This window comes from Molothrus ater, chromosome 9 (genome assembly GCF_012460135.2).
Source record: "Molothrus ater isolate BHLD 08-10-18 breed brown headed cowbird chromosome 9, BPBGC_Mater_1.1, whole genome shotgun sequence".
In the NCBI taxonomy this organism is placed as follows: domain Eukaryota; kingdom Metazoa; phylum Chordata; class Aves; order Passeriformes; family Icteridae; genus Molothrus; species Molothrus ater.
In genome coordinates this window covers 896,041-921,712 of record NC_050486.2, presented here as the reverse complement: position 1 = coordinate 921,712, position 25,672 = coordinate 896,041, and the positions used below count along the sequence as shown (strand labels likewise).

General features: G+C 41.2%; 1 protein-coding gene across 3 annotated transcripts in view; it reads left to right on the top strand.

Annotated features, from left to right (window-relative positions):
• The window catches only part of MTA1 (metastasis associated 1), a 75,131-nt gene that overhangs the window by 31,912 nt on the left and 17,547 nt on the right, over window positions 1-25,672 (top strand). For 2 of the 3 annotated variants that reach the window (XM_036387560.2, XM_036387559.2), the window contains exons 8-17: window positions 1,653-1,752; window positions 3,198-3,386; window positions 4,495-4,569; window positions 11,181-11,239; window positions 17,527-17,642; window positions 18,448-18,599; window positions 20,228-20,417; window positions 20,802-20,891; window positions 22,740-22,892; window positions 23,721-23,756. In XM_036387560.2, coding sequence (XP_036243453.1) covers window positions 1,653-1,752; window positions 3,198-3,386; window positions 4,495-4,569; window positions 11,181-11,239; window positions 17,527-17,642; window positions 18,448-18,599; window positions 20,228-20,417; window positions 20,802-20,891; window positions 22,740-22,892; window positions 23,721-23,756 — 1,160 coding nt within the window. Of the gene's footprint in view, window positions 1-1,652; window positions 1,753-3,197; window positions 3,387-4,494; window positions 4,570-11,180; window positions 11,240-17,526; window positions 17,643-18,447; window positions 18,600-20,227; window positions 20,418-20,801; window positions 20,892-22,739; window positions 22,893-23,720; window positions 23,757-25,672 lie in introns of those variants that run through there. The other variant, XM_054515718.1, reaches the window with a different exon arrangement.

Below are 25,672 nucleotides of genomic sequence, written 5' to 3'. Positions count from 1 at the left end.
TCTTTGCTCTGTCCATTTACTGCTTTTTTCAAAGCCAGTGACACTTTAACATCCATTAATGGTTTGCTAAGAATTCTGGTAAATGCTTATGATGGGCTGGAGATATTTTCTTATGAGTAGATTCCAAGAGGTAGGCACAATAAAATAAAACCCTGCAAATCTCTACTGATGTTTTTATTCAAGCCCAAAACAATCTTTGTTGATCAGCTCTTCCTTTATAAAAGGTTCTTGAACTAATTCGTTGGTATCCATTTCTATAAACAGAAGCCTCTATTAAATTTTAGGCTCTCATAGCAATTGATGACTGAATAATTTAGGGAAAAAAATACACAGTAACACTCTCCAAATTCTCTGTGTTTTAGGTGGTACTTTTAGAAATGAACCCTGGTTCTGTCTGCCTTTTTTTCCCCTTCCCCCTCTTGGGTTTTCACGTGGTTTGGTTTGTAGTGACTGTGGAGCTGCTTTGTGATGGGTGTTTCCACTTTCTGGTGGCAGAGCTGGTTTGAGCGGCTCTTTCTGGCAGTCAGTGCTGCCCACTGGGTTTGCTGCTGCAAGGTGCAGGCTGTAATGAGAATCACTGCAAAGATGAGTTCAGGAATTGCTTCTGTTCAGAATCAGCAAAGCGTTCCAGTTTATAATTAGTTCACACATAGGGAAGTATCAGTTCAGCTGAAGCTGGGCTCGGGGGAGTTGTGGGGCAGGGATAGTGACTGGGAGGCTGGGAGGAGGGTGAGGTGTGAGTCACCACAGACACTGATGGGGGAGGCTTGTTTGGATTTTGGCCAAAATTAGATGTTTGGTGACAACTACTTCTCAAACATTTACCTTTCCTACTCCTGCACTGCTTGGCACCAGTGTGTTCCTCTGTGCTCTCAGCTGCTTTGGGGAAGTGACCTGAGTGGAGGGGGAAAACCCAACCCGCCTATTTTGTTGTTGTAGTTGCTCAGAGGAGTTCAGCTCCAGTTCACTGTGCAGCAGCACAAGTGTTGCACCCATGTGGCGTAGCAAGCAAGTGGGGGAGTAGGAATTTTGAGAACCAATGCTTGTTACAGGTTTTTCCAACTAATTTCTGTAGGAATAAGGTGAAGAGCATGGGGCTTGTGGTCTCAGATGCAGAGATGAGTTGTGAAGTATTTGAGAATTGCTGTGTTATGCAGGCTTTATGAAATATATATAATACAATGTTGTAAAATAATATTGTTTCAAATTTTCTGAGACTTTTAGAAAAACGCTTGCATTGCTGCATTTTTTGTGTCTGATCTTGGCATCTGTCTTTGTACCTTTTGGACAGGCTCTTTGCCATTGTGAAGGAGATTATTGTCATTCATAAAGCTTGCTTGTGCCCTGTTCCTGTTGCAGCTCAAGTCTGTTGAGAGATAAGAGATAAGAGAGTAGCTCAGAACTCCCCATTGGTGACTCCCGAGTCTTTCTCTGTTTCCTCTGCCATGCCTAAGCCTCTTCAATCATATGAACTAAGTGAAGTGCTCACAATAACAAACCACATTTGGAGAGAATGGTCTCTGGCTCAGAATGAGTGCTAAACCATGTAATCTTGTAACTGGGAAATGGAGTCTGCTCATCTCAGAAAGTGCTGGCTGGGTGTTTATGCTGGGTTTGCACGCGAAATTAACGCTGTGTTTAATTCCTTTCAGGTCTGTTGGTACTTTTGCCCGAGCCCTTGATTGCAGTAGTTCTGTCAGACAGCCAAGTTTGCACATGAGTGCTGCAGCAGCCTCCAGGGACATCACACTGGTAAGATTTTCTTTAGAAGACCTTAAGTTTGTGAGAGATGCAAAATATTCACCTCAACATTAACAGTTGGCAAAGAGGAAGGGACAGATGGATTGTAGTTGTGGCTTGCTGTGAAACAGACCCTGCTTTTGCAAAGGAATCCTTTAGTTACAGATGAAGTAACTTCTTCTGGCCTTGTGCCTCTTATGATCCATCACGGATAATACTATGAGGCAATTTTTTTTTTTTTGTTTAGTTGTATTAAAATAGTCTGATGACATGCTTGACAGCTCATCCCTTGCACGGGCTCAGTAGCTCTCTTGAGAAGAACACAAATTATGGTCTGCCTGTCTGTAATGTTACAATGCCAGAATGCCATTCATCATCACTTTCCCAACACCAGATTGTCACTGGCATCCTTGGGTGAGATTGACCAAGGATGTCTGGGGGAAAAGCTTGTGGTCAGATAAGAAATGTCAGTTGATACTGTTCTCTTTGACTTCCAGTTTAGAGTACTTGAGTAGTAGTGATATTGTTAACATTTCATAATCATAAATATTGCTGAGTAGATCAAGGAAAGGGAAAAAACTTGAACTTTTATGCTACAGAAAGTTTAATGAAAATTTGAATAAAATATCTGAAGTCTCCAGAGAACTGTTATCAAAGCCTCACCTCATTACTGAAGTAATGTAAACTTAGACATAGAACAAATTCTAGTCCAGAACAGTGAAGGTTAATTATGCACATACACAAAACTGGTATGATGAAAGGCAAATAACATCCTGATTAAAACTGCAGAAACGTGGAAATAAAGCCAAGCTTTCATTTACTAATAGCAATTCCTCCCTCTCAGCATGTTCTCAGCCCTTATAAATCACAAGTTGCAGACAGCCATAGCTTGGCTTTCTGAGGAGTAATTGCCCCTGAGAGTCATTCTTTTTTCCTATTCAGCTGTGATGTGTGACTTAACTTGAATCTTTGTTGAGGTTTCTGCCCTTTGGGGTGGGGATGTATACATGTGTTGCTGCTCTTGTTTTTCATATATGAATTTTTTGTGGATTATTTGACAAAGAAAACGCATGGCTATGTCTGTGAGGAAACACCCTTGGACCTCTTATCTCCATGGCCCGTCTGGGGATGGTAGCTCAGTCCTGGGGGGAGTGGATCCATCCCGTGCATCTTCTTACCAGCAGTGCTGCCATGGTGCTGCTGGTGAGGAGCTGATAGGAATAATTGATACACAAGAGCTTGTGCTCCACAAACCTCACTATTAGCGAATGTTAGGTTTGTACACTGACAACTACAGTCAGTGTGAGGGTGGAACCAGCTTTTACTGACTTTTCCTTAGGTACAGAGTACCACACCTTCACAACTCAGTGCAGAATTTGTCATTGCTGTTTCACTGTTGAACATTTTTCCCCCCAGATACTTGTCCTTACGTTTCTTTCTCCTTTCCAACCCCCTAGTTCCATGCTATGGACACTTTGCACAAAAATGTCTATGACATTTCCAAGGCAATCTCTGCACTTGTGCCACAAGGTGGGCCAGTCCTGTGCAGAGATGAGATGGAGGAGTGGTCTGCTTCAGAGGCAAACCTCTTTGAGGAAGCACTAGAAAAATATGGAAAAGATTTCACTGACATTCAGCAAGATTTTGTAAGTATATAAAAAGGTGCTCCTGTGGTGACCAGCTCTGACTGGTGGCAGAGCTGACTTGCAGCTTGTCTAAACTGTGTTCTTCATTGTGTGAGCAAGGGGGCTTTGAACTGGAGTGCGTGTCTTGCTGTAAAGTGGGGAAAGGGAGACCTCATACTAGTGACAGCCTGGTGTACAGTCAGAATTTCAAATCACAGATCATAGTTTTTCCTGTAGAAACATTAATTTAGGATCATCTGTTCCACTACAGCCAAGGGAGGATGTAGGAAACTGTTGTGACAGCCGAGCTGCTCTAGAGTAATTTGTGTTTAAAGGAAGATAAATATTCGGCCTTCTGAAACCTGAAAATGTAGTCACCTTTACAATGTGGTTTCAGAAAGGGCCTTTTGAAAGTTTTCAAAAGGAATCCTGGGCATCCAAGGGAAGTGTCCTGTGTTTGGCCAAAGCACCACCCTAGGTGCTCAGCCTGCAGATTGAATGGAGCACTGTAAGAAGAGCCAAGTTTCACTGTGTCATTGTTCAGATGCTCTGGGACAAAACAAGTAGTTTCAGTGTTGTTTGTCCTGTGCTCTAATCTATTAGAGGGACTTGGAAACAGCAGCACACTCTGTGGTCCTGCTGAAATCCTCATGCTTCTCATGCAGAGAACAGAACTGGCAGGGCACAATTCTGTTAGCAGTTTGTTTTGGTTTGGTGTTTTTTTTTTTTTTTAATGGACCAGCTCCATTGAAGCCAAACGTATCAGAGCTGTGATACTGTAGTTGTGACTCTTGCTTTAACTGCTGCTGAAGCAGAGTCTGAGCCTGTGGGATTCCTTCCACATTGTGCCTCTCTGGAATGGTTTGCTGTCAGCCAGTGCAGCATGAAGATTTACCTGCAGCCTGTTCCACTTTTACACTGAAAGCTCAGAGTATTTTGAAAGGGCATTTAATTTAACCTGGGTCCCATGTGCATCTAATCCCCTTGGTAGATTCAGACTGTCTTTTTTTTTGAGGAGGGGTAGTAGTTGCAAGACTGCTGCAACCATTAGTCAGAAGAATCCTGTGAATTTCAGTGAGACTGTGTGCCAACTCCCTTAATAAATGCTGTTTTTCCTTTGTGTCCCCAGCTCCCATGGAAGTCCTTAACAAGCATTATAGAATATTACTATATGTGGAAAACTACAGACAGATACGTTCAGCAGGTAAGAGTCAGAATCACCTCCTTCATTCTTACAGAAGTTGTTTTTCTTGCCTGTGAAACCAAGCCTTGTTTATTCTCCCTCTTGGGGTTCAGCCTTTCCAACAGGTGAGTTCTGTTATGATCAGCCTCTTGTCCCTAAACTCATCAGCCCTTCTGTGGATACAAACAGCATTGGCAAGAATGCATTCTTTTCATGTTTGCTGCTACCCTGTTTGCTCAGAGCTTTCTAGTGTCTGGTTTGGAATTCAGCAGAGGAGGGAAGGCAGGGCAGTTGCTTTTTGACTGTGGAGTTCAAGGTTCCCTTCAGTGACTTCTTGGAGGGGCAGTTGCTGTGCAGGAGGCCCCACCCTGATTCCCCAGCATTGCTGCCCATGGCTTGGGTGGCAGATGCACGAGGCTGCCCCATGTAAGCTCTGTGAGTCAAGTGTTTACCTGGGAAGTGTCACTGGCTCCAATTCCCAGGCTTGTTATACTTGAGAATCAACTTTTGAGTAGTGTTTACAATCATTTTTATCTCTGCTTGTTTAAATACAAAGGCTGGCTGGTCCCTGACAAAAAGCAAGCACAATGCAAGTGGCATGCAAATTCTTGCAGAGTATCAGTTGCTGAAAACTACTCACAATATTTGACAGGAAAACTGAGTAAAAGAAGGGAGAAATTTAGAATGGGTTTTTCTTTATAATTATCAGTCCTGAGATGAGGCATCTAGTTGAAGTATTAGAAAAAGTGGAATTGTGACAATGTCCTGCCTTAACTTGTTTCCTTGGAAATTCAACCTGGGATAAAGACTAGGTGCCTGAGGCATTGACCAATGTTTGCCATGTGGTGTAATGTGATTTTTACCATTTTCTTGCTGGCTGGGGCACTGTTGAAACTAGAGGTCCCCTCATGACAAATGAGAACTCTTTTTTGCATCAATTATATTTCATTTTTAATAAAAGTATTAGTGGCATCCTCATTCCACTATTTCCCTAAGTTCATTCTTTGACTGAAACTTTTCATTCTAGGTAGGAAGTGGGTGGTAGGAACATGAGATAGTGATGGAAGCTGGTATGGTTGGGAAGAATAATGCTCATGTTTTTTTTCTTCCCCATTGTTTTCTCCATTTTCTTAAAGTTTGTTTTTGCATAGGCAAAATTGCAGAGGACTTTAATTATTTGCTCTTGCAGCAGTTAAAAAACACCCTAAACCTAAAATTTCTTATACTGGCTTGTTCTGTTCCTGGGCACAGGGTTTTCTCTCGTGGTTATGCTGCACCTTACATGTGCTGCCCAGGAGTTTACCAGGATGTAGGATTTGGGGAAAACTTCCAATTAGAGACTCTGCTCTTGGGGACAGTATAAGCTGAACAGTAGAAGCTGCAGTGCAGAGACACCACATCAATTAGGTCTGAATTGAGCTGGAGACTCATCTCAAATTCCTAGGTTGTACAAGCAAATAATACCATGAAACATTTATAAAAAGCTTGAGAGAGCTATCTATATGTAACCACAAAGAGAAAGCATAGGAAGTTGTAGTTCAAATAATGGTGTATTACATTTGTATTTTACTTGATGAGGGCAGTGTCTTTGACAAAGTACATCTGTTGCCATTTTTTCCATCTGTTTCTTCATAGTGTTTGTTCTTTGCAGACTCTTCCCTTGGTCTAATACCACAAAATGTTTCTGAGTCTTGACAGCACTTTTGTACATAAGATACAGAAAATATCCCAAGTAAGGATATGCAAAGTGTGTACCTCGAGTTTTTGCACTTCCACTTCCCTCTTTCCAAGAACATGATTAAATTATATTCCAAGTCTGTATGTTACAGGGTTTAATAATAGTATTAATAATTTGCTTATTCTTATAAAATCTTTGGTTGAATGAACATTAAAAGTACGTTTAAATTGTCTATTTCTGTGAGTTAAAAAACATAGCAATGAAGATTTGTGTCACCAACCAATTGCCTGCTTGGATGAAGAAGCAAGAGTTAGTTGGGAGCTGTTTGCATCCTTCTGGATTTCTGTGTTTCCCTTGATGTTTTCTTGGGATGAGGGAACACTGCCATAGTACTGAATCACAATCTCTCTGTTTCTTGCCATTGAGAAAGGGGCATTTTGAGTTGCCTTTGACAGAAGGCCCATTCTGAGAACTGAACAGTAACTTGTACTCCTGTTGGTGTACCGGAGATCAGAAGGCTCAGTGCAGCACTGCCTTGTCTTGTGAGTAGGACACTGAGATGAAGATGTGTGCAAATTGGCTTCCTTTGGAGCGTGCACTTGGATCTCTTTTCCAGTCGTTTTTATTTGAAGATAACCTTTCCAAGATTACCAGCATAAGTAGGAGCTCAGTCATCTGGAGAAGGACTGACCCCAAGAACAGAGCTGCTAGGACTGATTCTACTACGATGGCAACACAGGATTGGTGTTTCAGTGCAGGCTCCTGAATGCCTGGCCACAGTGATCCCAAGAGCTGTCCTGTCAATAACAGCCTTTCAGAGCTGTCATGAACAAAATGAGGGTGGTGCATTCCAAATTCACTATCCTGGGTCTCCTTTGAACGTGTTCTTTTCCTGGGACAGATTTTCTGTGTCAGTACACAAGAGTGTCTATTTCTGATTAAGGAAGGTTTGAAATGGCTTTGACTGGTTGACAGCTGTTTGTTGACTTCTCCCAGTGATTTGAGAGCTCTGAGGGTTGATGTGGTGTTTGTCTGGGCCTACATTTTCATTCAGTTAGAGGTTGAGTTCTTGCATAGTTGTGAATTCCAGGGTGATTTTTTTAAAATACTAAATGCTTCTACTGTTATGCTTATCATTAGGGAAGTCCTGAAAACTTGAAAACATTAAATTTTCCATAGGTTGAGACAAGCCTGGGACATGGCAGTGGCAGATGATTGTTTGAATTAGTCACATTCTTTCTGAGAGTTAAAGGCTTTAATTTAGTTTTTCCATTTTTATTTGTTTCTGAGGAGCAGGTAACTTCAAGGGGAAGATCAAATACTATCAATTTCTACTGTTCTATTTTTTATGTGGAAGTGGCATTAGAGAAGTATAGGAGGAATAGACAGTGAAAGTTGGTTTTAAGGTCTGCTTGGTGAGAACACACTGGGAAAAGTGGAAATGCCCTTACATTTGACTCCACAAAGTTGAGATCTCTGGGTCAGTCTTGATGCAGATAGAATGCATATTTCTGAAGGGATGTAAGCCTGCTTTGTACCTAACCCAGAGCTGTGAGTGATGTCTTAATGTACCAGCCTTCATAAAGTTCTGTGTGCTGAAGTGTAGAAATAACATAAATGAAAGGTTTTTCCAGGTTTGTGGGATGTTTTATCCCCAAACACCTCCTGTTAAACCTGTGGTAATATGGAACTCAGTCACTTCCTTACCAAAACTGCCAGAAACCATAGGTACAACCCATCCATTCTGAGATGTGTTGCTGGAGCACAAGCAGCTGGGAGCATTTCTCCCAAATGCATCACAGACTAATTCCCTCTTCTGTCCCACCTCCTTGACCTCCATTGTGTGTTCAACACTTGTATGCTCAGGGGTTTGTAAAAAGAATAAGCAGTGTGAAAGTTCTCCTCCTTCTGAACCCAGAAGGTGTAATTTGTCTTTCCTATCATAAACTAATAAAGACTTAATATTTGAGTATATCTTAGGCATCCCCACGCTATCCACCAACCTTGTGCTGTGGAGGTTGAAATATCCACAGTGTTCCTGGATTACTTTTGTTATTTCCTCTTTGTAAGTGTTCACTCTTCAGAAAATGACCACAAACATTTGCTCTGATACGTCACCTATTATAAAACTCTTTCAAGCTCAGTGGGTAGGATGGCAAATCTGGGAGAGGATATATAAAAGACAGATGTTTGCACCAACTTGAATGTTCAGTGCTTAGTATTTTAATCCCTTGGTCCCTGTGGGATAGATATGTTGGTAGTATCTTCCTTTTATAGATGGGGAAAATATGATGAGGTAAATAAGAGGATATACTTAAGATCTGTATATGTATAAATAATTCAAAAAGATTTTTTTAGGCCAAACTACTAGAAAAAGTTACAGATGTTCTGGGTTTTTCTTGGGAGTGAGGACATTCATAACTACATCAGACAGCATTAAGAATTTATAGCAGAAATATGCTTCAGGCACAGATCAATTAATAACTGGCAAAGGACCTAGCAAAGCACTCTATCAGGGAAGGGATTATTCTGAAATTGTGCACAACTTACATTTCAGGCACCTTTCTTTTGTTCCTTCTGGGATCAGTCACTGCCAGGAAATAGGAAACCCATCATATCTCTATTGATTGCCCACAGCCACAGGTACTTAGTGCAGAGCCTCTTCTTGCCCAGGACATTGTGGTGCCTTCTGGAAACCCTCAGTTCTCCTGGTGTGCTGTTTGTCTTAGGGGTGTGTGCCCTTTGTTGTGTGCTGTGCTGCTCCCCAGGCAGCAGGGAGAGAGGAGGGTGTTGTGAGGTCCAGGTGACTTAGGGCAGTTCTTAGCTCAGGGCTTGCTCCATGGTCATCAGTCACAAAGGAAACCTGTGGGGTGAGGTTAACATTCATCACCTGTTTACCAAAATACTGCTTAATACCCTAAATTAGCCACATCCCCAAGGCAAGTACGTGGCTTTATGTTGTGCACAGGAGAGTGTTGTAGTTACTGGTAATGTTTTGTGCTTGGATGAAGCTCTTGCATTCATACATTTCCAAAACTGTCAGAACATAATGATGCCATACAGTCCCTTTGGGAGATGTTGTCAAGAAAACTGCAGCTTTTTCCTCTCACAATCTAGAAACTTAAAAAGCACTACAGTCCTCTACCAGTTTAAGTTTCCTGAATTTCCAATCTCAAGGAAATTGGAATCTGGTACTGGTCATCAAGCAGTATTTGAAGCTGTTTGGCAGTGTCTGGTGTTGGATTTCCATGTATTTCCTGGGGGGACTACGAGCTCTGGAGCTGTTCATCTGCTGATGTAGGTGCCTGTGGCAGTCTGGGCCTGGAGCATGAAGTCCTCTTTTTCAGCTGAGGCTGTGTTGGAACAGGCTCCAGTTCCTGAGCTGAAGGGCATCTGAGCATGCATTTTGTTAAAAGGATCATTTTTTTGTGTAGTGTCTCTGGAAGGTAGAGGAGGATTTCGGATGCTGTTTGGAGAGCCATGGTGACAGCACTTCTTGGGGCCCCTCTTTGGGTGCTTTTGTTTCTTATATCAAGATGCTCAGTTATGGTGTCTTGAAAATAATCAGTTTGAACCTGCAGTTCATATTCAGGAGAACCTCTTCAGTTCCATGACTGGCAGCAAGGTGTGTGTTATTGCTTCCTGCACATCTGTGGGATTGATAAGGATTATCTCCAGCAGGTCTTTGTTTGGGCTCTCTGGAGGCCAGTTTTCAGGCAGCAGTTCTTGTCCTAGGTGGAGTTTAACAGAGGCAATCTGGGAAACTGGCCCATGCCAGCAGAAAGGAGTCAGCCAGGAGTGCAGCTCTCTGTAGGTGTAGCCATTAGGATAACTTTCAGAGGTTCTGTTTTCTCATTCCTTGCTCTCTTGTCTGACAACTTCACTTTGGTTTCTAAGATAGGGTGACTATTATTTACAGGAAAAGGGAAGAGGGGAATTCTTCAGTAGTCCAGAGAGCTTTGGTGAGGAACTGTCAGTGTGTCCTATGGAAAATGGTTGTTTAAAACTGTCCTGATAAAAGCTTTATGCTTTCAGGAAACATTTACTTTGTTGTTTCTGCGTGTGTCTGGTGTCTCTGTAAAAACAGTTTTTATGTTTGTCCAGCTCCTCAGTGATACACTCTTCAATTTTATTATGTTTTCTGATGCTTCCTGCTTCTATGAAGATACTGACTTGAGCTTTAAAATTATTTTCCTAGACTGTGCCTTGAGGCTGCTGCATAGCACATGTTAAGCTAGCCTGTTTGTCTGGAATATCCCCATGCTGCCGGTTTGTCTGGAGAGCAGTGTCACAGCTTTATGCAGACAGCTGGTATCAGCTTTGAGCAGAGGTTGAACTAGACACCTCCAGAGGTTCACCCTAAAATTATTTAGCAAATGTAATAAAGAGAAAACTTGAATCTCAGAGTGTCTCTCTTACTGCTTAAATGGTGAAGGTATGAGTTATAAAAGGAGTTATTGATCTTCCTCATGTCAAAAGAAAAATATCCTGTGTCACTGAGCCTTCAGAAATTTAGGGGTAACAACACAAAAGTCTTACTTGAAACTTTGAATTGGTGCAGCTGTTGAGGAACTGTGATGGAGAGGTGGTATTGCTGTATCTCTTACTGTCCAACTGGTGAATGTTATCATGGAGAATTGACAGTGACATATCAGATTTTCTTCTGCAGGGAAAATAAAAACTTTTAAAAAGAGGAATTTGATTTGAAGTGAATGGGAATGAAAAGTTTGTCCTCATTTATATTAGCTTGACATCTCATTGAACTTTTTGAAAAGCTACATAGTTATGTGATGCCCACAGTTGTCTTCAGTGAATATTTTTTTGTTGGAAGGAGATTTAGTGGTAACTGCTTGGTAAATAACTGCTGAAGTCTTTCTAGGTTTACTACTTGACTCAGCTAAGATGGCTCTTTATTTTCTTTTTATTTTAACCATTTTCTTTTTTCTATTCAAAGAAACGATTGAAAGCAGCAGAAGCAGAAAGCAAGCTAAAACAAGTGTATATACCCAACTAGTAAGTATCTCTTGTTTTGTTTTTTATCTCATTGTAGAGGGATTGGTGTAGCATTTTCTATGTCCTAGCAATATTATTATTTCCTGGTTAGGATGTTGTGCTAAGTGTTGCTCATTTCCTGCATTCTCTGTAATGTTCCCATCCTGAAGTGACTGTTAATTATCTTCTAATTTTTCTTTTTGTATGGACTGGGAGTTGGGGACTTACTGGCAGGTCAGCATGGTTGTGAACAAAAGGGTAGCTAATTAACTGCTTAATAATCTATCTGTTTTTCTTAATTGTTCTCAGCAGTGGATCACCAATGCCTGTTTGCTATATATCATTATATATTAAAAATAATGTATAATTATTTATAGGTGTACATATATTTTAAAACAAAATGTTTAGTAAAATGTGTCTTCACTTGCATTTCATCTGCATAGCCTAGTCAGTAGTAGTTATAATGCAAAACTTCTAGTCTACCCTTTCCTTTCACTTTTCAACTTTCACTCCCAGATATGCTCCCCTGTGTATTATCCCAAATAACTTCTTTGCTCTTTTATGCTGTCTCCTTTGAAATATTTATGAACTTCTACCATCTGTTCTGTTACCTTAGATAAAACTAATTTTTATATATTTAGCTTGCAAGACAGCCCCTTATTTCTTCTGAAAGTAGAGGATCCATGATCATATGTCAATACCTCTCAGGTGAATTTACTAAAACTGAGGTGTAATATTCAGAGTGAAGCCAAATAGATTTCTTGTCACACAATTTTTCAACAGTATTGCTTTTTGTGGATGGTGTTACTCTGCAGGGGGACACTGGACATCAAATTAAACACGAATTCACAATGTGATAAGCTCATAAAGCAAAAGGCAGTATAATTTAGACTGCAGATGCAAAAGGATGTTGCAGACGAGAGAGCCTGGCAGTCCTGCTGTTCTCTTGGATTAGAATGTGTGGAGGGAGGGCTTTATGTTTGGAAGGTTGTGGTGTTCATTTGATAATGGCTGCCTGGAGTGGCATCTTATCCCTCAGCAAGGTAATTTTTTTTCCTACCTAGAGAACACATAATCAAATCAGCAACTTAGCTCCCTGCTCCAGGAGGAGACCTGGCTCTGCCCACGTGGCTGCTCTTCTGTCTCTGGCTTTGATTTCCAGTCACGGTTCATTTTATGAGTGTTGTACCTTAACTTACATATTATTTAATTGATAAAATGGGGGATACATTTTCCTCCTCCTTCAATATCCTTTCATGTATATCAGGGAAAGTAGCAATTACATGACTTACTTAATCCCACAGGAATGTTTCTTCTGTGTTCTTGCTATTAATACCTCTAAAGGTGGCAATAATTAAATATTTCTAAGCTTTTTGGATTACTTCTACACAAGCTTGAGTACAAGGGCTGGCATATAGAGACTCTATGACATCTACATTATCTTGTGACCTAGAAGGAGATTATATTCTTGGCTTGTAATAGCAATGCACGGTGTAGGGATCTAAATACCAATGTTATTGATTTGTCCTTATCATGTTACTGAGCCCATTCCTGTTTCTAGGCTTGAGCCATAATGATCCACTTGTCACCTCGAAAATAAATTACTTGATATAGGCTGTCACAAGACCTATGCAGAAGTGTATCACCTGATTGACTGAAACCCATTTTAACAGTAACTGGTGTAAAATTGTTGGCAGTGAGAGACCCTGGAGGATATCAGGCTCAAACAATTTTACCTTTTTTTTTCCTCTGGCTGTCTTCCATTGATAGGGCTCTTGTTTGTTTCTCTGATGGTAAATAGGAAAATGTAGCAGAGAGGAGGAAGATAATAAGAAAAAGAATAGAAGCTGTCTTCAAAGGTCACATACGCGTTACGCAGTGACAAATAGCAGCTCTATGTAAAGCTTTAGAGTTGATATTTTTTAACTTGAAACTGTGCCCCAAATTTTTTGATGCAGGTAACTGAAGCATGGAGGGTCATACAGGTAGTTGATGTGAGGTTATCAAGCCCTACACCAAAGTCTTAGAAAACCACTTCTGACTCAGACTGAATAAGCATTTCTGTACCTCTTCCAAGAATAACCCTGGTTTTGGGGCAGACATTTGTAGTTGACTCGACAGAACCTGATGTCTATAAATATGGCTTTGCAATGAAACTCTTTGGCTGAAAAGCACTGATGTGCTTTCCAGGTGAAAGGAAAAAGTGTAAAATCAGTTAAACTCAGGAAATACTGAAAAACAAATGTTTCAGTTGTTTTCTGTAGCACTGTCTGTGTCAGTGTGAGTGGTGTTGAAGCAGCAACAGAAATCTGAACACACAAAGAGATTCCACGTTCTCACCTCCTCATCCTGCATCTTCCAAAGTGAGTGCAGTGCTTGAAAGACCTTCATGCAGGTGTAGTCTCAGACTCTTTCTCCTTCTAGTGTGTACCCAAACATACTCTTCAGGTTGTTGTGGAAGCTGTGCTCTGCTTTTACTAATCTTGCAGGCATCATATGTACCATTTTCTTTTTGATGAAGATCTCGTTGTGTAGCTTGTGCTTTTTGGGATTAGGACATCTGCAGTTGTGAAGGCTTGAGACATCCAGTTTTGTGTGGCTTTTCCCTCATTTGCTTTGATCTAAGTGATACCAGAAGGGGTAAGAACAGAAAGGGAAGAGTGAACTGCTCCACACGATTTCCAGTCTCCAAAATGTAACTTTTAACTCTCCATCTGTATGTGTTAATGAATACATTCTATTTACAGTATTTTATCTGAGACTCTCAAAGCACACTGACAAGCTGCAAATGCAGCCTCTCAAAGGCTGTGAAGCAGGGAAATACTGTTCTCCCTACTGTGCCCCTTTTGTGAATCCAATAGAGAAACTGGAGGAATAGGTCAAAGCTTTGGTTCACTACAAGGGGCAACTGCTTAACAAGCTGAAGATAATTCCTTTGTCTGTTTCTTGGTTGTCCTCTACTTGAGGAGCAAGATCGTTTTTCTTCCCTGTTTCATTGTGCAGAGGTCCATGGCAACATGGAAAACTAAAAAGGTGTAATGCTGCTCTTCCCTCTGTAGCTGTGCTAGTTAAAATGGCAATCCCCATCATTTTGTTGGAGAAAGCTGTTCCTATTCAGAAAGCATTGTTTAATGGTCATTAGACCTGCTCTTAGAAGTGGGCATTCACAGGAGGTTGGAGAGCTGTGAGGAAAGCTCAACTCTGTTGCCTGGATCCAAACACTTCCATTAGATGCCCAGAGATGAATGGTGCAAATGTGCCTTAAAAAGGATTTAAAATTGTTTTTATTTCTGAGGCTTTATTTCTAACTTGTTTTGTTGCATCCAGTACACATGGGTTCTTCAATAATAGGAAATATTCACAGGATGGTATTAAGTTGATAATTATTTCTAACAACAAAAATTTTATCACTGTGCTGTGGGCCAAATGCTGTCTACTCATCTGCTGAAGGGATATCAGTCTTGTGTGGGGATCAGGATTATCTGCAAGTTGGGTCTTTTTTGTGCAGAGGTCTCAGTCTCTGTTGACAGGCTTCTCTCTGCATATACTTTATTGCCTCCATCTCTTCCCTTGGGACTGAGCTGAAGAATACAGCCCAGAAATCTGCACTTCATGGTCCCTGTTCCAGCATAACTGACTGCTCCTTCATAACTGAAACCCCTTTAAGAGACTTCCATTCCTGAAACAAGAACTGGAAATGACAGTTTGCCATACCATCACTATTCTCACTACCTTATTTGCATCTTTAGCTTCAGCTTCATTAATTGCTTAATGATTCATCCAGTTACTCATCTGATTCTCTTGTTAATAGCTGTGGCAGGCTTTGGTGATATCAAACAAGTTTAATTAACATATCATCAACAATTAAGAGCTTTTTCGTTCTCATATGATGAAAACATTATCTGCCTGAATTTTATTGTTACTGCCACTCAGAAACTTGACCGTAGCTTTGGAGCAGGACACTCTCTGGTGCTTGCTGCAGCTTCACTTCTTGTAGTGCTGCAGAATCCTGACATTTACCTCAACTACAGCATGTTAGTCCTTCTGATCACCGTGGTTTGGTGTTCAGCTTGCACCAGTGCATGCTTTCCACTCACGTTTTAATAGGCTTGATAATGGTTTTAGAGAGGATAATGGAGTCAGGCCATGATCCTCCTTTCTAGTCCCAATTCTTTGGACCTGCTTTGTTGGGTTTTGCTGATGGATGTCAGACTATTCTGCTATGTTTTTGGGGAATAAATCCAAGGTAAAGAAGGGAAGCAACAGGCCTGATGTTGAAGCATAAGGCCTTAGTTTTCTTTACTTCAGTCTCTTCTTTGTGAAGCAGCACCGCCTGTGGCAGTGTGTCTGGGAGGGCTGTTTGTTCTGCAGTACTGGGGCAATGTTTGCATATGGAGTTTGCTGGTGAATCATTGGCAGAAGTTCTTTTGCAGCAGGTTACTATAGTGACATCCCAGAGCAGAGGAGCGTGAATGTTCCCTCTTTCAACTGCCCCTTTGTTAAACTGCCCTCGGATCTCCTGCCATCTGCAGGGTCAGAACTTGGTGCCTTTCTGATAAGCACCCTGAAACACTTTAATCTTTGGAGCTGGGTAAATTAATAACCAAAAGGAGATGAAAAAATATTCAGGCTTGTGAATTCATCTAAATGTCTTTTTTTTTAATCTCCTCTGCTGCTTTTGAGCTGTATATGTGCTGCTCAGTGCACTATAAGAACAAACTACCTACAGTGTTCCTGTGCCATTTGGCCTCCTGAGCTTTCTCTGCTACAAAAAGGCTCTGAATTTTACAGTGAGAACACTATCAGAAGTTTTTCCTGGACTGGACAAACGTAGTCTTCCCTCCTTATGCAACCTCTGTGTAGTTCCTGTAGTTCATTCACAGCAGAACTTATTTTGGCTCTGTCAAAATGGAGCTTTACTGAGCTCTGTATCTCAGGATCTGATTGGACATTTTCAGATAAGAAGGATGTTTTCTGGCTTGCAGAGAAGCATCAGCTTTCCAGTTGTCTTCAGAATTATGTCAGTTGGAACTCCTTTGCTTTTCATTGCTGAGAACATGAAACCTGATGCTGGTGCCCCGTTAGAAAGAAATTAATTTGGCTGTATTCCCACAATGCTGTTTTTGTAGCTCTAGCCTGGGTGAAACACAGCAAGTATTCTGGGTTACTGCAATCACTGTGACTCCTGTGTCAGTGTGCAACTGATGTGTAAGAAAAGGAGGTTGCAGATAGCCATTTTAAGATATTTCTCCTTCCAAATCATGGGTTTGTTAGTTGGAAATAAAAGGAATATGCCCACTCTCTTCAGTCTTCAGGTAAGGGAATACGATAGGAATGTAACCAGCATTGCAGTTGGGGCTCATGTTCAGCAGTTGGCTCCAAAGCCTGCCTGCTCTTTGCTACTTCTATAATGTGAACCCTGACAGAACTCCAGAGTCCTTGCATGTTTGATGTGTGCTCTTGTGTGAAACTTTGTGTACGACTTCTTCCACCTTCCTCTATTCCCCAGAAGTCCTGTCCCTGCAATAGCAATATTCTGTCCTCCTCCTTCCCTCCCATGCCCGATTTTTTGAAGGCCTCATTTTCCCCCTCAGGCACTTCTTCCTCTGCAGAGATTTTGTGCTATTCCATACTGCTCTCCATGCCAAGGTTTTGTTGACCTTCCATTCTCAGCTCCCGCCAGTAGCTTTTGTTTTAGCTCATAAATCTTGGCCTTTCCAGAATCATCATTTTAAAAGAGGGTATAGGGATGAGCTGAGGTGACCCAGATGTTGTTGTATGTTGGGTGTTTTTGTGGGAATTGTAGCCACATGATCCAAACTCTTGCAGTGAGACAACATGAAAATATTTGTGACTGCAGTCTAGGGTTGTATTTCCCTGATTAAAGCAGACACTGCCCTCTCTCTGCCTGCTGCTCCTGCCCCCAGCCTTCTTTTTGGAGATTTAAGTAAAATATCTCTCATGTTGAGGACTTGTGAGATCTGTTTTTGCCTGGATTCACATGTCTGGGATAGTGAATAAAATATAAGTCTACCTGGACTGGTTTATTGTTTATTGAAAGGTTTTGAAGTCTTGTAAATGGCATCCAACTATCATTATAGTTATTTTCATTATCAATATTCTAAAAATATTATTGAAGACAGTGTCTTCATAAAAGTTCAGATTGCTGGTAATTACAGCTGGTTCTGGAAGCCCCATGCTGAATGAAATTTGAGTCTTCAGCCATTTTGGGCCATACTTTCAAAAGTCAAATAAAAAATTGCATGCTTCAATTAACACTTGTCTTTCTTTTTACTTTGTGTCTTAAGTAACAAGCCAAACCCCAACCAGATCAATGTAAATAATGTCAAACCAGGAGTGGTAAATGGTACTGGAGTCCAGGCACAGAACGCGGGAGCAGGACGGGCCTGTGAGAGCTGTTACAGTAAGTGCCAGAATGGCAGCTGAGATGGAAATGTTAAAGTCAAAGCTGTCTTGTGCTGGGGTGGGGGCAGAACTGGATATTGCAGCATTTAAAAGTTTGGGGGTTTTTGAGGTTGTTTTTGTTTAGTGTTTGTTTTGGTTTTTAACTACTAGTGTTACATTTGTATATAGAATTATGAAGTACTAAAGGGGCAGTTAGTAAATGTTCTACATAATTGCATATAACTATTGAGTGAATATTTAAATCACTAATGTGTGAATTTGACATTTTTTTTTCATCATTTTTAGTAGTTTTTAAAATATGTGACACCATTGTGTTTGATCTGCTGCCTGATATTATACTGAGTTCTAATGATTGTGCTCCTTTATGGGGAGCCTATAGAGATGCTGGAATGATGCTGTATGAGAAGTCAAGTCACAGACTCTGTACATTTTTCAGTTGTAAAATTAATATATGGGAAGTTCCTGAAGGCAATCTTTGCTGTTTCCCATGTTCTGCAGAAATTCTTTTGCAAAAAGAGAACCTTCTCATCCACTGACAGGAAATCTTCCTATCTTAATAATTGTTTTTTTCTGTTAGCTTTTTAAAAGGAATGTAGATTAATTAATGTAATTAATTCTGCTGAAATCACAAGTATGTTTAACAGTGGTGATGACAGTGAAGCCATCATCAGTTTTGAAGGTCTGTTTGAGCTGTGCTCTGTGTGTGGGGGGATGTTTTCTTTTGTGCTGCTTCTAAAGAGAATAAGATCTGAAAAGTGATCCTGTGTAAGGATATATATAATTTCCACCTTTGTTATCTCTAGCCACCCAGTCTTACCAGTGGTATTCTTGGGGTCCCCCTAACATGCAGTGTCGCCTCTGTGCATCCTGTTGGACCTACTGGAAGAAATACGGTGGCTTGAAAATGCCAACACGCTTAGATGGGGAGAGGCCCGGACCAAACCGCAATAATTTGGTGGGTATCCACCAGGCAGACTGCTGCCTCTGCCTGGCAAGCTGAGTGTCATGCTGCCTAACCGCCTGCTCACTGGTCTTAAATATTTAACCACCAAAAGAATGCCTGCAGCCCTCATTGTTGTCCTTGGGTTTGGTATTTCGTGTCAAGCAGAAGTTGGCGCATTAACCTCAGCTAGAAGTAATTTGTTGCCAAGTACTGCCCTGAGGAAAAGAAACCCATCGTTTGTTTAGCAAACCAGCCTTCAAATGCCTGAAATGACTTAGTGGAGATGGGAGAAACTGAAATGCCAGCCAGTGTTCTGGTATTTGGTTTCCATGATTTTTGCTGTAGGGGGAACAGCACTGTTTTTTTCTCTCCAAAAGAATTAATTATTTCCTGAAACCTATTTACTCTCCCAAGGCATATTCAAAATTAGATATACCCCAAATAGCTAGTGACTTTTTAGAGATCCTTTATCTTGTTTTTCTACCTAATCCTGTTTTTGTTAATAATCCTCCTTTTTTTGGAAAGGTTTGAGTAAGCATTGTATGAGCTGTTTCTGTTTCATTTTTTCTCTCTTATTTGAAAACCAAAATTCTCAGGTTTTTTTCTGAATTTGGTAGAAGTTTAATCTGGAAGCATTAGACATTAAGCTGATTGGAGAAGGTAGCTGTATCACATGGATAGAAGGATAGCACACACTGAACTTTTATCTCAGGATAATTTCCTTCCTCTCTCCTATTCTTTGCTATCATTCCCTTTCCATTTCTTTGTTTAACATTTATCCTATCCAGGCTTCTCTTTGCCCTCTGAAGCCTCCTAATTGCTGAGATAACTGCCTTATACCTCTTGTTTGTTAATTAAAAGTATATAAATAGTCATAGAAGGGAAAGCCTTGTTCTCCCCAAACTGAAGTTTCTTCCTGTTTTCCAGCTGTGGGTGGGTCTGAGATAAGATGCTACTTGCATTATTTCATTGGTTGACTTAGTTGCTTTTCATAAAGAAGATAACTACTTTGGTTCTCAGTAGCTGATAAATGTTTTCCAGTAGTATTCTTTATTATATGCAATGAATATGAACTCTATCTCTGAGTACATTTGTTGAGAGTAAGAATTAAATTCTTGCAGCTTTGAACCAAAACCATTCCTGCATGCCATACATTTGCTTTGGAAAATTAGTTTTTGGTGTATATTTTCGTTATGCAGCTCTTTCTGATTTTCCCCTCCTTCTGACAAATGCTTTGTTATAAGAGTTTGCATTATACCTCCAGAGCAACCCTGAGCATCCAAAACTGGAGAGTCTTTCTCTTGAGCCTATAAGCTCTAATCATGTGATAGCACCAGGTAACTTCTTCATGTCTGGCTTTTGGATCCCTACCTTAAAGCTTGTGACAGCATAGAAATAAATGCTTCCCTGCAAAGTGAAAAAGTTTACCTTCATTTTATCCTTTGAGATATTAGGGGTAAGACTTGGGAAATGGGGAATAGCTGGGTTAAAAATACTTTCATTTGTAATACCATTTCTGTTCTTGTGTCTGAGAATCAGTAGTTGAAAGTGATTTTTACATAATACTTTCTCTTCTTTGCAGCTGTACTTTCTAATAATTACTTTTTTCGGAAACCATTTTTATTTTCCTTTCCCTTCAGAGTCCTCATGGTGTGCCAGTACGAAACAGTGGGAGTCCCAAGTTTGCTATGAAGACACGACAAGCTTTCTATCTGCACACAACAAAACTGACCAGAATTGCCAGACGTTTATGTCGAGATATCTTGCGCCCTTGGCACGCTGCAAGACACCCCTATCTGCCTATCAACAGTGCAGCAATCAAAGCAGAATGTGAGTGAGCTGCAGCTGGGACCTCCTTGCCAAGGAGTCCTTTGAGATGCCTGTCCTGGGAAGTTTTGAGTTGCAGCTTGCTGAGATGCTCTCTTGCACGTAGCTAGTGCTTTCACAAAACCTAGGTGTAGTTGCAGAGCCTTCTAACTGATGGTAGGCTGGGCAAAATAACTTTGAAAGTTCATGAGTTGTTTGTTTTAAAACATTTGTGTTTGCTATTACATGGAGCATTCTCTGTGTTTGTGTCCTGTTGCCAGGATCTGCTTGCTACCTGTAAAATTCCTTTTAATGGCAAAGCTCTTTCAGGACACTGGAGTTACTCACTTGGTTTTGCTATAATAGCTAAATGTCTTCACCCTCTAATTATTTTTCTGTGTTTTACAGGCACAGCACGTTTACCTGAGGCATCAGAAAACCCATTGCTATTAAAGCAAGTGGTTCGAAAGCCTTTAGAAGCAGTACTCCGGTATTTAGGTATTAAACAAACCAAACCATCACGTGCAAAACCCCCCAAACACAGGAAACACCCTCCTAGATACTCTGCTGACCCATTTGGGTTTTCCAGTTGGGTCCAGATTTAGATGCTCATTCAGGATTAAAAACAAACAAACAAGAAACAAGGCACAAAAAACCCCACCCCCACAAACAAAAGAAAGCCTAAACCCCATCTCGTTAACTTGTCCTTTTTACTTTTCCTACTTTATCTGGCAGACTCAGTGTCTCTGCAGTCCACTCTGGGGTCATAAAGCTGTATCAGAAACTTGTGAATGGAGGGATGTGTTTGCTGTGGTTTCTGATGTATATGGAGACAAGTTACGTTTGCTAGTGGAGGCACTAGCATCATGTTTTGGGAACATTTGATTATTCACTTCTGGTTTTGGGCTGTCTGGAGGTCATTTGTGCAGTTGGGTGCTCCAAGAAGCCTCTTGGGTTTAGGATAGCACTGTGTCCCACAGCTTGTGAATCAGCTGATGGCTGTTCTGTGCTGAATCTAGACAAGGGGATCATACTTCTGTTTTTCACTTTCCTCTTGGGTTTTGATGGGTTTTTTATTATTTTTTTTAGTTACAATTTTCTTGAGGACTTTTGCCTCATGAGCTGATCTTTGGGGCAGGACTGTGTAGCCCCATGCAGGACTTTGGTGTAAGTTTGAGCTGCTGGAAGCATCCAGAGTGATGCTGTGTAACATGCCAGTGCTGACTCCAGACAGATGCCAAATGCTTTTCCCCAGTGCTCCCTGTTGCCCTGCAGACATCCCTCAGGTTGTTCTGGCAGCCAAACAAGAGTGTCTCCTCTTTGAAGGCTTCCAGCTTAGCAAGGAAGTTGATTGCCTTTTCATTTGGATAAGCAGCATTGGAGTTGATTTTAGGTTTCTTTGAACATTTTTGTTGATGAAATATTGTAAGGCTGAGGGTGTATTAAATATTTACTGCTCTCTGTTGGGTGGTGTACTTCTGCTGTGTACTAATGGGATACATGGATTGACAAACCTTTGGAAACATACAGTGCAACAAAAGAGAGCAAATGAAGGGAGAAGTATGCTGTTGGATAAAATCCTTATTTTAATAATTGTACAGAAAGTAGCAGCAGATTTTGAGCCTTCCTTGTGCTGTGTCAGGGTCTCCACTGGATTACTGAGCTGGGAGAAAAGAGTCATGGAAATGGAGGGAGGACTGGCAAGGAGGTTTTTTTGGTGGTGTTAGTGGGATTGAATTTATATCTTATTCTGCTGTTGGGCCTGTGAGGGAAGACTCAGTTGAAATTCCCATTTGCTGTTTCTTATAACTTTCTCAAAGTCTTTTCTCAACTCAAAGTTGAAGAGTGTGGGCTTGATGTCTGCCTTGGCCCAAAGCTTGAATTCAGTGTTGGGTTCTTTATAGTGGATCTTTGAATCTTCACTTTTTTTGCTGTTGGAGAAATTGTATTTTTATAAACTTTTCTGGCAAACTGGCAAAGTTATAATTTCCCCAGAGTTTAGGGGTTGTAAACATGGCCAAAGTTGGGTTGTAGTGTCCAGCACCCCAAAAATCACCCCAAATAATTGGAGAACAGTGTTACAGAAATGGATACAAAGTGCTTTTGCTATCAAATCTTATTTTAGGGTAATAGTATGATAATGATTTCCATGTCTTTAATAGTGGTGAATTTCTAAATATATGGAAATGCTTTATATCAGTAGCAATCTCAAAACTATTGACTGAGATTGTTTGTATGTAAGAGGAGGTGTACTTGGTCACCTGGGAAGTTTGCAGGTTGTTTTCGGATTTATAATTCCAGTATTTTTGCTAATAAAAAAAATTCTACTTTGCTGTTTTCCACCAGAGTCTCATCCATGTCCTCCAAAACCAGATCCTGCAAAGAGCTTGTCCAGTTCTCTCAACAATCTGACTCCTGCTAAGTTTACACCTGTCATTAATAATGGGTCCCCAACTATCCTGGGAAAAAGAAGCTATGAACAACACAATGGAATGGATGGTAAATATTTTTCCACAAAATTTATGTTGTGTCTATAGGCTTTTTCTTCTGTCCTTTCGGTATACAGGGACATTATCTAAACTCATAGTCCTTTACATAAATTCAGAATTTCTTATTCTTGAGGGAGATTATTTTTAACTTTTGTAAAAGCCACCTGTCCCATTTCTCCTTTTGGGTAAGGCACATGGTGTGTACTGCCTAGGAGGTGCATGCACACAAAGTCACTGTGCTAGTGGAACTCTGCCTGCCTTGGCCAACCTTGCAAATGGGATAGTGAAGGAGAAACTTCCCTTCAGTTTTTAAATTAGTAGTGTGAAGAATACCCTGATAGACTTCTTGAGTGAGGTTTCCCTTGTTGGCCCTGTTACTGGCCACCTCTGTGCTTGGGCTTCAACTCCTCAAGAAGAGGAGGCAAGGGAAGGGTGTTTGAAGTGGGAGATGGCATTAGGATGTTCCTGGCATGGACTCCAGGTCTCTGTTCTGAAGAACTGCTCTTGCTTGAGAGTGTCAGAGAAGAGAAAGTGCAGCCTCTGTCAGATGAGAGAAAAGGGTCTGTTGAAATGGTCATAACAGGAGTGAGAACACAGAAGGTAGCTCTCCTTAACAGGGGAAAGGAACAGTTGGTATAGTGGTGACTCCAGCAGGGAGGGAGATCCAGTGAGTCTTTCTCATTTTTTACCTTTAATTTTAACTTTATAAGTAGTTTATATAATTACAAACATTTGATGATATCTGATTGTGTTTTAACATTAAGAACTTTTAAAACTGCTGCTGTTCAGGTTGCTGATGTGATGTTTTTCTCTTTTCTGTTCACTTGTGCTCTATCAGGCAACATGAAGAAGCGCCTGTTGATGCCTAGCAGGGGTAAGACCTTGAAGCTGCGCTCAGCTTATGCTAGGAGAGTGATTTTTAGTTTCATCTGCTGGCTTGTCTGTGCTTTGTGGCTAATGAGTCTGTGTGCACCTTCTGTGTTGATGTCTAAGTGTTCCTTGGGTAACCACTTCCACCCATGGTTTTGCTGCTCACCTTTCAGGCTTTTCACATGCAGGCAACAAGTTGTGCAACTGTACTGAAGACATGAAGTCCTGTGTTGAGAATTGATTCCTAATTCCTCAAGTTGACAGAACAGTCTTCCAGCAGTTCTGTGAAACTGCAGGAAGCTGTGATGGTTGGTTTGAAAATAGGGGTTGTTTCACTGTTTGACTTCTAAGAAAGCAAAGTTTCACATGTCTTGAACTGCTTTGAATTTGCTTGGACCAAAAGAAATAGAAGACAGTATTTACATCAAGTCCCAAGTTCAACTCTCCGTATTTTCCAGTGAGAGTGGACAGTCTCACTGGTTAGAGACTCTGTCTGGACAGTCTCTGCAGGCAGTAGAAAATGATTTTCAAAATTTCCATTGATTAAAAATTAATCTGTTCTGAGTACTGAAGAGATGTCAGAATCTTTCATTTGTGATCATGCAGGAAACATATATATGATGTCACTTCTCCAAATGTAGCAGAACGGACCAATTTTGAATATTTAGGAGGCAAACAACCACAAAATGTCACTGTGAATAGGCAAACACAAAAGCTTACATGTTGCCATGAACTGGCCAGCACTGCATGCCCTGATGATAATCCCTGTGTTTCGTGGCTGAGACAGTGGATGGCTGTTACCCATATTTACATGCATGCAAATATGAGTGTATGTGGAGAATGCAGCAGTGACGACAGGGGTTGTTCTACTGTCTTGCTCTCCTTGGGAATTTATTCCTTGATACCCTGTTGCTGAGTTTTTATGTGCTTTGTAACGTGTCTTTTGGGAAGAGTAACAAAACCCTGCTGCATTGGTCAGTTTGGCTTCCTCTGAACCTTCATCCAGTAATGAGGGATGTAGGTGCAGAGTAGCTCACTGAATTTCCACAGCTCCTGGTGAATACCTGCTTATGGGCAGGCCTGCTGCTCCCTGCTGCATGTCCTCCTCAGCAGATGACACACTTGGGAAGCTCAGAGATGTTGTGGCCCAGAGGAAGGAGGTAGAACAGATCCTTTCCTCTGGAAGGCTCTCTCTGCAGAGAGCACTGGACCTGATAACCCAACATGATTTTCTGGAAATGGAGGATCCCTGTTGTAGTGCTCCATTCGCTTAGAACTGTTGCTGGAGCCATCTGCAAAGATGATTTTGGAAAAGTGCCTGTTCCTCAGAGTTAGTGTTTCTCTGAAGCAGGTCTGTGTAGCTGTGCAGGGCCTGGATCTTCTCGAGCACCTGCTGCTCTACCTGTTGGGTCTGTGCTCAGCCAGCCACTGAAATACTTGCTGGAGTACTTGTTCCTGTAACTGCAAGGTAGCAGAATCCAGTTCACTCCCAGAATCTGCTTACCTGCTGGGGTAGTGAGTGTTAACTGGATATTCTTGTGAGCAGTTCAGCTTAAACCTGTTGGCTGAGATTTATTTGTGAATGGAAAATGTTTGCCATGCTGCAGTTTTGCATCTGTAATATTTCCTGAGCCTCTGGGTTGCCGGAAGCTTTGCCAGGACTGAGAGGGAAGGGTTCCACCTGCAAGGAAACAACGTTTTAAAGAACTTGGATCAAGATCTTTGATCCAAGGGAAACACAGGGAAGCAGATGGTGGAAGTTTGGTGGATCTCTTTCTGTCCTGGTGCCAGTTTGTGTGTTGGTGCCTCTTAGCACAGGTTCCCAGCTGCCTTGTGTATGAACTGGTAAACCTTACTGGTTGTGGGCGTGGATACAACTGGTTTCTTGTGCCATGAAAGGACTGGGACTGTGGCACTGAG